This window comes from Xiphophorus couchianus, chromosome 22, assembly GCF_001444195.1.
Source record: "Xiphophorus couchianus chromosome 22, X_couchianus-1.0, whole genome shotgun sequence".
NCBI lineage: Eukaryota > Metazoa > Chordata > Actinopteri > Cyprinodontiformes > Poeciliidae > Xiphophorus > Xiphophorus couchianus.
In genome coordinates, this window is record NC_040249.1 from 4882648 (window position 1) to 4898756 (window position 16109).

The 16109-nt window shown below is 39.5% G+C and overlaps 1 protein-coding gene across 3 annotated transcripts in view; it reads right to left on the reverse strand.

The window, feature by feature from the left end:
- The window catches only part of LOC114137703 (inactive phospholipase D5), a 58235-nt gene extending 43600 nt beyond the window's left edge, over positions 1 to 14635 (reverse strand). The window contains exon 1 of one of the 3 annotated variants that reach the window (XM_028006490.1): positions 13910 to 14635. In XM_028006490.1, the coding sequence (XP_027862291.1) occupies positions 13910 to 14080 (171 nt within the window). In that variant the 5' untranslated portion in view covers positions 14081 to 14635. Of the gene's footprint in view, positions 1 to 2388; positions 2733 to 13909 lie in introns of those variants that run through there. The other 2 variants (XM_028006491.1, XM_028006492.1) reach the window with 2 other exon arrangements.
- Positions 14636 to 16109: the final 1474 nt, after the last annotated feature.

The following is a 16109-nucleotide window of genomic DNA, read 5'->3' on the forward strand; positions in this document are numbered from 1 at the left end:
TACTGGCGTTTGAAATAGATAAAAGTTTCTATCTTTATATCTTCATCCCAGAGTTTATCCTAAGCCCTAAAGGACTGACTTTGGAAACCTTTGTCGTAAACATTTTTTCAAATCTAAGCTGTTGCTAAGCTTCTTTTCGTGTACCATATTTCAATACATTCTCTTCTTTTTTTCACTACTGTACTTTAAATCATTACCCCACTCATTATTTGTGTTGCCCCTCTCTCTCTCTGCTCTTTCTGCCCCCTGTTTTCCATCACTCCTCTTCCTCTTGCTGCTCCCTGCAGTCTTGCTGAAACTCAAACTAAGCCTCTTTTTTTTTTGCTCAGCAGTCCACTCTCAAGGCTCTGCCCTGCCAAGTAAGAAACATATGGCACCAGAAGACAAAAGGAAGCATAAAATCTGACAAACGGGTCTCAGTCACGTGGGACGGCGCAGTGATTTTTATTGAAACAACAGCTGAGCTACTCGGTGTATGTACTCTGCAGCAAGTCTAAGTACACTTTAGTTCCTGATTAGAGTTGTGATGAAATTACAAATTTGGATAAATATTTCTGTTTTACTCAGCAGGGAATTAAACCTTGATTCAAAGCTGTTGCTATGCGCCATTTGTGCAAAAGAACAAAAAAGATGGAGAATTTCTGGGTACATATGTTGCGCAACAACAGGTTAGATTTGGTCTATAAGTAAATGTTTGAAGCATTATTACTGCCTTTCAATAAATTATTAAACTCTTAAGCAAGAGAAGAAAGAATGATGAAATTAAACTACTAAAAGATAAAACAGTAACAGAGTTTATCTGTTATGCGGGGGAGAAAAAACACCTACTGCAGTTATTTTTTTCTTTCTGGTTATATTAGCAAATTTCATTACACAGTAATTGAATTTTCAATGAGTGAAATGTTTTGGATGAGTTACTTGCTCTTATAGACATGCGGCCCTCGTGTCTCATGAAACAAATGAGGTAATTGCATACACAGTTGGGAGCAGTGACTGGAAAAATAAGAATCATTTTTGACAGATTGAGTTATACCTTTCATTCCTGCGAGATAAATATCTTGAATATGTAACATCCAAAACGGAACGCCATGTAGCTTAAAAATGAGCTAAAGACATAAATCAAAAATAAATGCTAATACAGTTTGCATCACTCATTATTTAGCCGTACAGTGCCGGTAAATCAGAGTACATACAATTATCATTCCATAGGACTTTTGGTTTGATGGACGGTGGTATGATTGTAGAACAATCAATATCAATGGCTTAAAAATTATTATGAAGCAACTATATAGACTTAAATGCATAAGTTTTATGCATTCAATGTATGTGGTACGTACAAGAAATGTACGTACCACAAGAAATGTATACTTGTTCACTCAATTGCTGTTATGAAAATTCCGTACTGCAACGATAAAACTACATCCTAAATGAAATAAATCACGATAGGACATTTCTGCTTGTGATAAGTGTCAACTTCTGACCAGATTAGTCGTACATCTATGAACACAATGTTTTAAAGTCATGTTTTTAGTTCAGCTGGCATACGTATCAAAGGATGTAAATACAACCCCGTGAGCTCACTATCTTCTGAAGAATGTCCTGTATTTTTAGTTTGACAATGCGTAGAGAGATTCTGGAGTAAACCTAACACCCATCCTCTCTGTAGCTCAGGTGCACGAAACCCTGCGCATCCTGTGCTGCAGTTTGACACTTTAAGGCTTGCATCATCTTAACAAAGCGTCCACCGTCGTAAATAATAATCTTTTTTTGCGACCCGACGTCTTGTCAGTGTATTACGAGCTTCAAACAGACAATTGCTTGGAGGAAACTAAAACAAACTAACTGCTTCCCCAACTCGAAACATTTTCAGATGAATACAGGAAGACACATACATAAATATATATGTAAATAAAAAAATGAGATAAGTAAAGAAAAATGCCGATGACTCAATTACATGTTTCCATAGTCAGATACACTTCACACCTTCATGGGAGCAATTCTCTGGTTCTAACCTGCCATAAAATCAGCCTATGGCAAATTCCCCTCCCCTCATCAACATGTCACAGTAAAGCACCCCGGCTTCATAATAAAACCTCAAGGACCAATACAGAGCTCTTTGCATTAGTATGTACACCGACATGGCTGGATGCACACTGAATAGTTCTAATAACATCAGCGAGGTGAGCACAAGCAGGTACAGCACAGCCAACCTCTACAACCTGCTACAGTCAGTCTCCGATCAGCACAGCTGCTCTCCAGCTGCCAAGACCTCCTTTCGTGCACTTAGTGACTTATCACTTTCTCCTCCACTCCACACCGAGCCACGCAACGCACAACACGACGCCGGCAGACAGACAGACGCAGCAGTTGTAAGGATGCAGAGCTCACCTTCATGATGCTTCCCTCTGTTGTCCAGAGCACATGTGCTTCTCTTGGCGTGCAACAGAAAGAGTGGATCTACGTCTCCTGGTCCTTAGCTCCCCCCCCTTTTCCACCCGGAGACACAGGCGAGGGGAGTCCTTCCCTCTCTGCACTGCAAAAAAATCTCTGTGTTGCTGTTTGTAAATGTCTGTGTGTGTGAAAAGAGTGTGTGTGGCTCAGAAAGAGTGAGAGAGCAGAAAGTGGCTCCCTTTCTCAAAGTCTTGTCCAACTATATGAATGAAAACTCTGAATCTATCTATCTATCTATCTATCTATCTATCTATCTATCTATCTATCTATCTATCTATCTATCTATCTATCTATCTATCTATCTATCTATCTATCTATCTATCTATCTATCTATCTATCTATCTATCTATCTATCTATCTATCTATCTATCTATCTATCTATCTATCTATCTATCTATCTATCTATCTATCTATCTATCTATCTATCTATCTATCTATCTATCTATCTATCTCTTCCTGTTTTTTTTCTCCCCTCTCCTTCTGCTGTGTCTCACTTTCCTCCTTTCCTCTCATCTCGCCATATCGAATGTTTGTCCACCTTCTCCTTCTCTCTCTCTCTTCATCCCTGCCTCCATCCTTCCTGTCTTCCTCCTGCTATCTTGCCTCTCTTCTCCCCCTAATAGCAGGCTCACATTTCCCTGCTCTCCCTGCACACACACACACACACACACACACCCACACACACACACACACACACACCCATAAAGGGGAGGGGAGAGCGGTAACGCAGTCCAGCCCCGTACATTCATCCTGCTTGTCTCTCCTCTCACCTTTCGGCGCATGTTCTGCTGTCATTACATCAAACACGGTATGGATGCAGTTGCTAATGTCTGAGTAAATCTCCAGGACAACATTTAACAAACTGCATTAAACAATTGAAACAGAGAGACAAAAGGTAAAAGCTGAGAGACAATTTGTCTTTTTAAGGATATACTAAAAGTAGTTCTTAAATGCCAATTCCTTTACCAGACAATAACATAGAAGGCTCTCTAAAACTCAAGTCAGCTTCTGTTTAGACAGCCAATGCTGCAACTCTGTGCTGACTCAGAGTGGTTAATAGGGGGGAAACAACTGCACTTTATTACTATTTTTCTCTGTGCATTTCTCAGAATGGAATTGAAATTCTAATACCTACTTGTTCGATCTTTGAATCACTGTGTCACTTGTGCCTGTCGGGTGAGAGGGGGAAAACAGTTTCTCATTTTGCTGAAGAAGTTGAACATCCATGTAAGTGATCGCATTCGATTCCCTGCTTTCTTCCTACATTTTCTATTGCTAAAGGCATGTGGCTCAAAATGTACTTTAATGTTTCCTATTGAATAGTCTTAACCTCAACATTTAAGAATAAGTTTGTCATTTAAGTGTTGTCATAAAAAAAATCCTGTCTGACCACTCTCTTGCTGGAACAAGTTGCCTTGTTGTTTTTTTTGTTGTTTTTTTAAAATCTGAACTCCATTGGTAAATCACTCCCACTTGAATTCTGAGTTTCTCTAAAGTAGGTAAATGTACAAAGCATTAGGTCAACCAATAGTCAATAAGCTTTCTGAAATAACTCAAAGGTGCATCGAATGAACCATCGACTGGCAAGTATATAGTGCATGGCATGCAGCCAGAGCACAACACAGTATTGCATTTCTGACAATGGAAGGACAAGGATTTGGACATGATGAACAGCAGAGGAGCAGAAGAAGAAGAAGAGGCTGAGAACATAATGGACTTCAGCATAATCACAATATGGTTTGTGACCCACAGCGGGATGCTGATGGAGTTCCTCTCTCGCCCTGCTCTTCATTTCTTTACCCCATTGATGAATTATTCCCACAACAGAGATGGGTAAGTTTATGACCGCCATCCATATACATGGATTCCTGGCTGCCATGGATGCAGCGTGTGACGACGTCACAGACGCCTGCAGAGGCCTGAATAAGACGCTTTACAAGATTGTTTCAGAGAGGATATTCGTTGTGAAGAGAGTTTGTGGTCCAACAGACAGGTGTAGGAGGCTCTGTCCTACCTACAGCACCGCAGGGACAGTCTTCCTTTAGGAGGTGGACTCAAACTGCAGTCCTGAGTCTTGCAACGTTTACATGTATTCCTTGTCCTACACACTTGAATGACTGTTTTTTCAGTCACTTTGGTACATTTCTCGAATCATTTGCAAGAGCCAATGTCTTTCTCTATATCCTTGGTTCATCGCTCAAAACTAAATATCTGTCAATTACATGTTTCCAGAGTCAGGAAACGTAATAATTACAAGTTTTTGTTTCATTGTGTATGGATAAGACAGTCAAATTGCTTAGTCAATATGTCAATATAACAGTGCTCTGGAGGGTTGTAAACGGTGGCTAACGTTTCTATGACAAGTGTCGTAAATTGTAACAATGGCAAGATTCACATTTAATGTTTTACAATAATTTGTTGACAGATCGTGTCATTGTGATTCAGACAGGAACAGACAGCACTGCAGAGCGCAAAGAGAAACAAAAGAAAAGTGTAACCTAAAGATGAAATACTAGACTGAATCATGTCCGTTACATTTCATATCGAACTGAAACTTCAGCAGCCTCAGAATCTAACATCTAACAAAAGATTTTGCTCCCATAAATCAACCACTCTAAACTTTTTGATTCATTACTTAGCAGCAGTGACACGTCTATGATGAGCTGCTGACTCACTTTCCTTCTGCTGCTGCTGCTAACTCAGAAAGCAGGTAGCTGTTATCGTCTAATTCTGTCACTTTATGTCCCGCAACATCATCAGTCTTTGAAGTGTCAGTGAGCCCAGAAATGGCAAAACATAAATCTCAAAGGCAGGAGGAAGTAATTTATTCGCGCTTATCATTCATTCGATAAGACCTCTGAGCAGAGCCCCAGGGTGACTAATCGGTTGCCTTTTGGTTTGTGAAACTCCATCTCGGCCCGATGTGAACAGTCTTGTGAAGTTTCCGAGTGAGCTCCGCATCGCAGGAGCCATCAAAGAGACTATAACGCCAAGGGGCTCTTACCTCACACGCTTGAAAGGAAACATTCTCTGACTGAAAAATATGTTAGATATTTTTAAAAATGTGTCAGGTTCAGGTTCCATGTTTCATTGTAAAACTGCTACTTTCAGCTTTCTCGCTGCTTACAGCGGATCTCTGTTTGACCCTGTCTGCTTGTGGACAGCTCGGACCGGGCCATTTCACAGCCAGTCTGTTTTTACAGTTGACCTTTGGACTTTTAAAAAAATATATTATTTGTCGTGCTCTCTGGCAGATGGTGAGGGGGGTTCCTCAGACGCTACACAACATGGAAAGGTCAGCTCTTGCTTCAGCCAAACAGCGTGAGAGAGAGATGTGAGGGGGTGTGCTGTAGCTGCTTCACTTTCTCTGTTTCCATGTTTTTAGAGGACATAAATCCAGAGAGGGATCACAGCTTTCAAGCCCTGGCTAAACCCAGATGAACCTTTGAAAAAACCCCAAGTCTTACAGATCAGGAGGAACTGTATTAAAACATAATCATAAAAGAATAATTTGTCTTCTTAAGAGAGGAAAGAGAACCTAATGGGTCTCTGTTAATTATCCAAATAATGAAACTCGCAAATTAGTCTGGTTATGCTTTTCAGTTTTTTTTAACTCAACTTGATACAACATGTTGTCTCACTGTGAAAAGATACAGCCAATTAACTGCAAATGAGTTGGATCTATTTGTTTGCTACATTGTCCAACAGCTCCCTCTGCTGGCGCAACAGCAAATGTAAGCAAAAAGTCTGAAGGGCTTGAGCCCCTACCCCTTTTATCCTTTATGCCCCTAATGCCCTTTTTGAGGGTTTTTTTTTTTTCAAAAAACTTTTTTTAAATTTATTTTTAATTTTTTTAATCTGTATGTCAGAAGGCCGTTTGTGCCCCTCAGCAATAATTTTTAGCTAAATATAATAATTTAGCAAAATAAACTAGTCTGGCTGCCCTCAGTCTAATAATGACTCTCAGAGCCTCCATGTTGTTCAGACTCCGGGTCCATGGTGAGGAGGAGGGGGCGGATCTGTGCCCTGTAACTATCAAATTATGGGCAAGAATATTTTTTTAAACACTGCTTTGTGAATAAAAACGTTGACGTCAGATGTTGGCGCTAGAAAAACTGTTTCTATTTATATCATTGTAATTGTCCTCGCAATAGCGGGAATTCCGCGCCTCGCCCCTAAACACACAAATGCTTCGGCTGCAGAGAAAACTTCTGACTTTAACTTAATCAGGGTTCGCTACAGGCAGTTTGAGTCGGTCCCACCGACAGATATAAAGATTATCTGTCTTTATATCAGACGTCCTGATATTAGACACGGTACCGACTGTCACCACGAGTCGCGACGCAGCTCAAAGCCCTAGTACCACCTGGTACCACCTGGTACCACCTGGTCTCTGTTCGCTCTGCTTCTCCTTAACGTTTCTACCAGGCGGGTTAAAGCCGCTGCTGAAGGGATCTGGGCTGGAGGTTCACGACTGTAGATAGAAGCTATTGCAGAACCTCAAGTGTTAAAGATTCGGCCCAGAGCATTTAGAGTTCATAAAATAAACATCAGAGAAAATATTGTAGCAATAATCAGAACAGCAGCAAAAAGCCAAACGTGCCACAATTAAATGAATCAAAATGTTCCCAAAGCATCGGTGGACTGACAGGGGCCACCGGGGATTCCAGGTAGATTCCAGGTAGATTCCAGTAGATTCCAAGTAAATTCCAGAGATGCGCATCGCAGCGGCTGTTCATGCAGGGCCGGACCAAGGTAATATGGGGCCTTAGACAGAAGCCCTCCCCACCCCCAAGTCCTTCCTACTAAGAACCTCAGCATCACTAACATGTTTAAATATAGATAAGGTGAAGTCTGTGAGAGGGAGACCAGGTTTATTTAGCCGTACAGTGCTGGTAAATCAGAGTACCCTATCTAATTTCTGTCCTGATGGAATCTCTCCCCAGGTTCTCAGGAAACCGATCCAGATGTGAGAACAAGTCGTGCATTTTGATGCTCATGTTGCATCCATAGCTCAGAAAGTTGACCTGGTCGAGCAAAACCAATGAAATTTTCAGAGTCAGCACATCAAAATGACCCTAAAACAGTTGAAAAACCCCAGACAATTTTTTGGCTGTTGATACTGACACACACACATAGATGAGATTTGAGGCAACTTATTGATTTACGTCTCTTCCCATCATCAGATGGTAAAATCTCCAAGGGCGATATTCTGAAAAATCCAACAAAGTTCAAGTTTAATCTGTCATCCAATAACGGACTACACAACCAGTCGTTGTACACTCCATTAATCTGCCCTGTATGAAACATACAGTGTTGAACTTCCCAACAGCAGGTAAAGATTGGAGAGGAGACAACGAACAGACGCTGATCACTGAGACCACAGCAGAACTTTTCTGCCTACATGCAACGCCGTGTGTGGCTGAAAACAAACACTGCACAGTACCTTGAACACACCATCTCCTCAACAAATGATGATGACTGTGGTGTCATTGTGTGGGGTATTGTTTACTCCAACTGGGATCGAGGAAACTGGTCAGAGTTAGGGGGAAGATAAATACGGGGGGAATCCTGAGGAAAAACCAAAACCAAATGTACTTTCCTGCAGAGCAACAATCCTGCGCTAAAATGCATGAGTTAGTCTGGAGCTAAATGTAGTTGAGAATCTGTGGCAGGACATGACTCTTCACGACACGTTTAATCACATCTGAAGAAGCTGCTGCTGCAGAATGGATGAGGCAGGATGTGAAACAGGGAACGAAACACCCAGAGCTTCTGGGTTGTTTCGTCTCCCGGAGTTTGTACTAAGCTTCTAGCTATGCGCAGCTAACACCTAGTTAGATTTTCAAGTTCCAGATACAGATGACACTTGCAGACAATTAAAAAAGGCAACTTCTGTCAAATGGGCTGTGATGTGCTTCCTATTTGATTTTATTCACCTCCCATTACCTTTACTGCCTTCCCAGAAAGCAAGCATCTGCTTTAACAGACAACAAGAAAGAGCTTTAATTAAAGCAACTCTGAATACTGAGAGGAAAGTGTGTGGGGTAGCTGAAAGAACAAAAAGCATCATTATTATGTAGCTGCTGCTTAATGCCGAATTGCTGAGAAACAGCACAAAGATAAAGGTGACTCGTTTCTCCTGCTAATGACTGCCAGATAAAAATTCACCAAGTACAGATAAGAGGGAGACGAAGTCTGAAAATAATTGTCCATAGCTGCAGAAATGGGGCCTGTGCTGCTGTGAAGGTGGACAACAATGCCTGAGATGATTATGGACTAAAAAGGCTGGACTGCAGAGATTGAGTTTGTAGGAAATGAGCAGAGAAGACAGCAACTCTTTCACTAAAGCACTGTAAACTTTAGGAGAAATTCCACTTTGTTTTGTTTGCTGTAGTTCAGTAAAGAAATATATATTTTTTGTGACATTTTATCTTTATTCCAAATTGTTCAGTAAGTAAGTTCAGTTAAAATACACATATGTACTGTATATGTACAGTATGTCGTTTGGATCAGGAGTTTACGCCTATTTATATTTATGAAAGCCATGCTAATCTGAGGTTTGTGATCATTTATTTTCTTTTTAATGCATACCATGCACAAAATTATACCTAAAGAGTTAAACGCTGTTTGTACACTCCCACCAAAAGGTAAATGCAGCCATCAACAAGCTTCTACTATAATTATATCTGGATTTTTTTTTCAAAAGGAAATGCTAATCTGATCAGATTCTTATTTTGCGTATTGGAATAAGTGACTTAAGCAGCTAAATTTTTCTTATTCAAAAAGCAAAATTTAGCAGCTTGCATTATACCAAAAACAAATGCAAGCATCATTTATTTGGTATAAATTATGCTGTTTTTTCATACCAAAAAAAAGCAGCAACATTTTTAGAAACATTTATTTCTAAAAAGAACAAAATGTTGAATTTTTTTTCTTCAAAATATATTTTTTCTCCCTCTTTTCCTTATTTTTTAAATATTTTTTTTTTAGAAAGAATGAATTTGGCGTTTATTTAGAATCTGGTATCAATCGTTCTCTACGATCAGACTGACTGATCAAATGCAATGCAGCTGACGGCTACTGAAATCCCGAGTGGTGTGTGCAACTTTCCAAAAACATTCCATCAAATTCCCAAGATGGAAAAATAAGTACATGCAGGGATTTCTCTGACTCTTAATCTGCAACACTGAATTAATGTCGCTTCAGCTGGGATAAATGCTGCCTTTCCTCATAGACTTCCTTCCATCAGCACACGTATATGGGAAAACGAATGAACCAAACTTCCTCTTCGTTAGACTAGGGGGGGAAATCTCCTTAGTGCCTGATAAAGTCTGACCAATACTGCCAACTTAAGCCACCCATCAACCCTGCTCCCACTAAAGTGAAAATGCAGTCAACTTCTCCACTACAAATTGTCAATTCCTAAAACTCCTCCGGGAGATTTCACTGTCTGTCTAAGTGATGCAGTGTTAGCCTCCCTAGCCAGCCTGTCAGCTGTTGATCTGTTTTGTTTTAAACAAACACACTGGATCCATCAGCTAACAGAGGAAGTTAAAGATTGCACAGTGTTTCCCAGGGTGATGTGTGAATCTAAAAGCAAGCGTGTGAAGCCGGGATGACGTTCGTGTGCAGAAAGTCCAGAATAACATAATGACATAATGGACAATCTGCTCAGCTCCCACTCAAAGACTCTTAATGCATCATTTAAGGCACTTAGTTTTAGAAAAGCCACTTCAGTACCACACGAAGTGGAGCATAGACAAAAAACTAATGAAAAAACGGGGAAAAAACCAGTCAACCTATGTTTGTGAAAGTCCAGGATAAAAGTGAAAACCAACCTCAAATATTCAGCAACTAACAGTTAGATAGATCTTATAAAACCGTTCAACAGTGCCTCTGTTTTCAAGCTCAAATTGTTGCTGTTTCAGTTTGTTTCATTTAATTAATGATTTAATTATATATATTTTTTGTACATTTTTATCCTAAATAAACAATTACTTATGCTCTTTATTTGTCAAATTCATAACGTTTTATATTTTTAAGGTTTTGTTATTTTCTTGTGAAACAAGTGTTGAGCTCAATGGAGCCATTAGCCGGTTAATAAAGGTCTGATAAAGAAGAAACTAATATTAAGCCTTCCAGTGGCTTTAACGGTTTACCATCCGTGATTACAAAAAACGTTTTTAATGTACATATCAATCAAAAGCAGACTTAGGATCAGACGAAGTACCTGCAGCTTTGCTGTGATGAAATACATCTAATGACCAAACAGAGTGCCGACAAAAATCAGCACACGTTAATTTAACTGTGAGGCTTAATTTTTGTTTTTCGTAACTATTTGTAAAAGACCCAGATGATACTGACAGATCAGTTTTCCTTTGTGAATTATGATGTGGTAAAACTCTATTTACTTTTTCCATCACTCACTTAAAGTAGGGTGGATTATATCACACTTGACAATATGCCCGTGGAGCAACTTTTAAAAATGTTGGACCGCAACATAAAATAGACCAAAGGTTTCCTCTGTGGGGTCTCCTGAAAGTATACCACAGGTTTTAACAGGTTTGTTTGTTGTTGTTGTTGTCTTGGAAAACATATTTAAGATACAGTTGAAGCTATATCTTTTATTTTTAGCCTTTAGAAAGTAGAAATTATTTTTGGTTTAACTGACCTAAAAAAGAGAAGTTTAGTCTGACTTAACTTCGCAGGCAGTCAGAGAAAAACGTGTATGTGAATTAGTTTCAGCCACAGAAGCATGGCTTATAATTGATATTTAATAACGAGAGCATGAATTCTAAAAGGATATGCAATGCTTCTGAAATAAGTATAAAAATGGGAGTATATAAACTTTTAAGAGACGTGTTGACAGAGAGATTGTTACAGTTGTTACTCTAATTATGCATCTAGATTTTCTCGGTTGGGCGTGTTAAATAAAATTGGTCAACACCAACATCCGGCAGCACTTTTCATCAAACTCCTCATCTGTCTCCTGCATTACTTTTAACACCATTTATCATCTCTCTCTGTCAGCAGATCAACTCCTACTCTTCCGTTAGATTTATGTGCAGACCATGAAAATTTCATTAAACATCTAGTTTTTCATGGCAAGTCCGGGAAATCGAATCTGTCAGATGTTATCAACATTCAGCTCCCTCTATAATTTTCCCCACCGCTCTCGAAGATCTGCAAAAAATAAAAATGAAAAAAATCATATATTGAATAAAACGTATCTCACACTGAGAATTTTAAAAATCCGACTATCAAGTTGAGCACATTTATTTAGTGGAGAGTAGTTTACTTAAGATTCTATTCAGGGACATCTTTTGACTGTTATGTGTTGTTTCTTTCGCTAATGATGTATCTTATTTTTTTATTTCTTTTAGAAAGAATTAATTTGACTTTTATTCAAAATCTGGTATTTTAAAGGCTTATTGATAAGATGCACTCCAACAAAGTATATTGGGCCTTTGAGACAGAAACAGACCCACAGACTCACATATCCTTCACGATACATAGCAGTTTGCATAAAGTGCTTTTCCTCATATTCATTAAGTCACTCCAGCACCTGAAGGGTTTGTTGTCAAAAAGCTTAGTGTCACTTCAACACTGAGATTTGACAATATAGCAAGAGTTAGACATTTACGTTTGTGATTGTTGGATAGAAAAAACTTTTAAAATGAGGAAGCGCAGATGAATTATGGATTATTGTCCTAACTTTTACTGTATGCCCGGTGACCACAGTCTTTGTTTAATTAAACATACAAATATTTATCTGAAATAACAACTTAACATAGCATATGCTGTGGAGACTTGGTGATCCCTATTTATAAATGACCATCTAGTGCTTTATAGACTAATAGCAGAATTATAATCTATTCTTGGACAAATGGGGAGCAAATGCTGTGAAAGGATCGCAACAATAATGAAAAACAATTCCAGCAGCAGTAAGGTTCAGGTCCACTTTGGCTACTGTTTAATAATACATAAAGAGCCTACATTATGTGTATGTGGCGCATTTGGTCTGCAGAAAATGAAAAAGGAATTTGCTGCGAGGTTCCGCGTGTCTGTGATCTGACATTTGTAGACAAGAAAAAAAATGTTTTTCCAGAAAACCTTTTTAAACTTAAACTTCTGTCTCCGTTCTGTGAGACTGCGGGACGGAGACAGGCTGCTTCATCATCCCGGTTGATTATGCAGACAGACTGGGAAGCGGCTTTCAGGACCCGACGCTGTTCGCCTCCACCATCAAATATTCAGCACCCAGCTTTTCTAGGCTTTTCCCTGATGCTAAATCTCCACACTTAGAAGCCTAACGCTGAATGTTGATTCTGTTTACCTGCAGGCCGGGGAGCCTCCAGAGCCGCTCCTGACTTCTGTCTGGTAACGAATAAAACACTAACAATAAACAATGAGTTTAAGAAGCAGCTTGTGTGAGGAAATGTCTCTCCGAGTGCAAAAGTCTCATGGGGATGAATGTTGAAAAATGCAAAACAGCACATGACTGAAATGCGTCGCAGCATTCAAAAAGGCAAACATGGTCATGGTTTGATGACCTTTGTCGCATATCTTCCCTCTCTCTCACAAGCCTCTCTTCTGTCTGACCACAAATGCAAATACAAATACACTACAGCCACAAAAGACCTTAAAAAAAAAAAGCTTAGTCAGATTACCTGTAGTCACTAAACATCAATTTTAGAGTCTTGACATAGATTCTCTTTGAATCTTTGACTGGGCCACTCTCAGATTTGAACCAGTTTGGATCTAAATCACTCCATTTAAACTCTAGCTATAAATCTATAGCTATTGTTCTGCGTTTGTCTAGACCTGAACAAATTGTTATGAAATATCACCCAATCACCAGGTTTCCCCGACCCAGCTGGCCCACGTTATGATGCTGCCGCTACCAAACACTCCCAATTTTTTGACAAATTGATTGAATGAATGAATAAATTTCACTCCTCAGTTAAAACATAGCCCCATTCATTTTAGCAACAACATTTTGATGATTTAGCTGACATAAAATTTAGGATATGATTTACTGTTTTGTTTTGTTTTTTAGTTTTTAGTCTGGCAATTCTGCAAGACACTTTTTGTTTTAAGCATACAAAGAACTACAGACATCTGACTGCTTTCATTATTTGATTAAAATATAGTGTGTAGTTTATTTAGCGAGTAAAAACAACAAAAAAGAAACAACTTTTTGCAATTAGAATTAAAAGTACAAAACATTTTGTTTTGTACTTTACCAAAAAGTACAAAACGCCAAAAAGTTAGGACACCACTGCTATAAGGGTTACGAGTTATATCTTCAGCACTGACTTTAGCATCCTGACAGCTCTGATATATCAGCAGTCAGTGTGGCTGCAGAGATAGAACACTTTCCGACCTCTACAGGACGTGAATCTTCCTCTTCTGTATTCAGTTGTTCCAGTATTTCTCTCCATTCAGAACTTACGTGTTCGAGCTTTTCCCTCCTGCGAAGCCAAACGCTGGCCGAATAGTCCTGCTGCTGGACTGCAGTTATGATGGAGCTGGCTGGGTGTCCAGGGGGCTGGAAGCCAAAGCCGATCCCCAGACCCTTCAGGTCTTGACCTCCTAGTTGGCCCCGGGTCCCTCGCGCCTCCATGGCTGGTCGCTTGACCGATTTCTGCAGCTCAGTTTTAGTTACAGTTTATCTTTTAAAATCTATTTAAATTGCCTGTTGATGTTTTAATAAGTGTGGAAAACATTTGTTTCCCCCAGCTGCATCATGAACATTTAGCACATCACATTTCTCATAATAATAATAATAATAACTTTAAAAAACATGAGCTGCGTGCATTCAGTTCCAGTCTTTTCAGAGACACAAAAATATGTAGAAGATTAGCATTTACAGCTTTCCTCAAATGCATCAAGAAATAGCCTTAGCTGCCGTCATACCCCTGATTTCCTTCTTCACCTCTGTGGAGATGAAGTCCAGAAGCTGAAGGTAATCTTCCAAAATGGATCTGTCCGAACAGTGAGGATTCATGTTATGACAGTGTCCTGAAAAAGTCTCTGAATTTGATTTAGCCTGAGCCAGACCTGTTAAGCCCTCAGCAGACTAGGAACTCTAATAGTGATCAGGGCTTCCACTGATCCAGGCATCCCCAGTGTGGAGGCATGCGTGGAGGGGTGGGCGTGTGTGTGTGTGTGTGTGTGTGTGTGAGGAAGAGAAGGGAGTGTGCTGGCAAACCCAGAGAAAGTGAGCGAGGGTAAAAGGAGTGCAGCATCACAGAGAGAGAGAGAGAGAGAGAGGAAGGACCTCAGTGAGAAACACCAGTGGACCCAGTGGATGGACACACCCATTTCTACTTCTCTCTCTCTCTTTTTTATAACTTCCTCTCACTCTCTCTTTTTTCCCCCAGTCCTTCCTTGGTTCACAAACGTTTCTCTTTTAATCTTTGTTTTCATGTTTTCCTTTCCTTTAAGTTAATAAATGTGTAAACCACACACACACACACGCACACACACCCCCGCACTCACACGCCTGCACACACACACCTAGCTCTATCAAAGCAGAGTGGTGCAGTGGAGCTGCAGCACCTCCTTTCCCTTACCTTGCCTCATCTTGCCAGAGAAGCAACAAAGCCGAAAACCTTTAATTGGCACCTCCTGGGCAAACTCCTACACTGCAAAATACTAATTTACTCTATTATTTCAGCCTCCGTTCAGAAAGAGCGGCTTGCCTTGATATGTATTTAAAGCTCACTACAGCTGTAGTCGCAGTCCTGTAGCCTTGTTAATAAGAAAGGTTGTCCCCCTTCAGGGAGACGTGTCGCCAAAACGGCGGCTGTGAAAAGAGAATTGAGTTCCCACGATGTGAGTAAGACAACTTCACTTCCACACACAAACACGGTACAAACAGTGGGACCATTAGTGGCTGGCAGCCAGAGAGACTTGTGCACTGAAATGGAAACAATGGATCTTAATTGGATGCCAGAACCTCTGGGTTCTGTTAAAAATGTCAGCAATGAACATCAAAACCATCAACTTAGAGAATTGAACAATTTTCTTGATGTTTTTATGTAAAAAATACAAAAAAAACAAAAACAAAAAAGGACTATTAAGTAATTTTTAAAACGTCACACTGTCAGGGAAATCAACGAAGCTTTAACATCTAAATATGTCTAGTGATATTGCCATCCTTACTGGCAGATATGACAGTCATATTCACTTAATTAGAATATGGTCTTATTTCAGTATCTCTATTGACTAAGATAGCGCAACTACACGTACGCGGATGTTTTAAAACCGCTATTTCTGTCCAATATGATGATTTTCCACTTACAGCTAATGAAAACAAATAATTTAAGATTACAATACATCAGACAAAAAAAAAAGTGTTTTTAATACAGAAATGTTGGCTTAATGAAAGGAAAAGAAAAGTAAGATGCAGGTTTAATCTGACTGCCTCATCAGAAAGCAGATTATAGATGGTTTAATATAACTACTTACCTGTGCGTCTATTGAAAAAAAATTACTTTTATTAAAACGACAAACAAAATTTAGAGGGTCAAGTTGCATTTTGAGTAGTTTGCTTTATTTTTATTTAAAAATGTTCCTTAAAAGTTATTGGCACACATCTTAAAAATGAGTGGAAAACACTATTGGCATTACATCAATTGAGCGCTCTT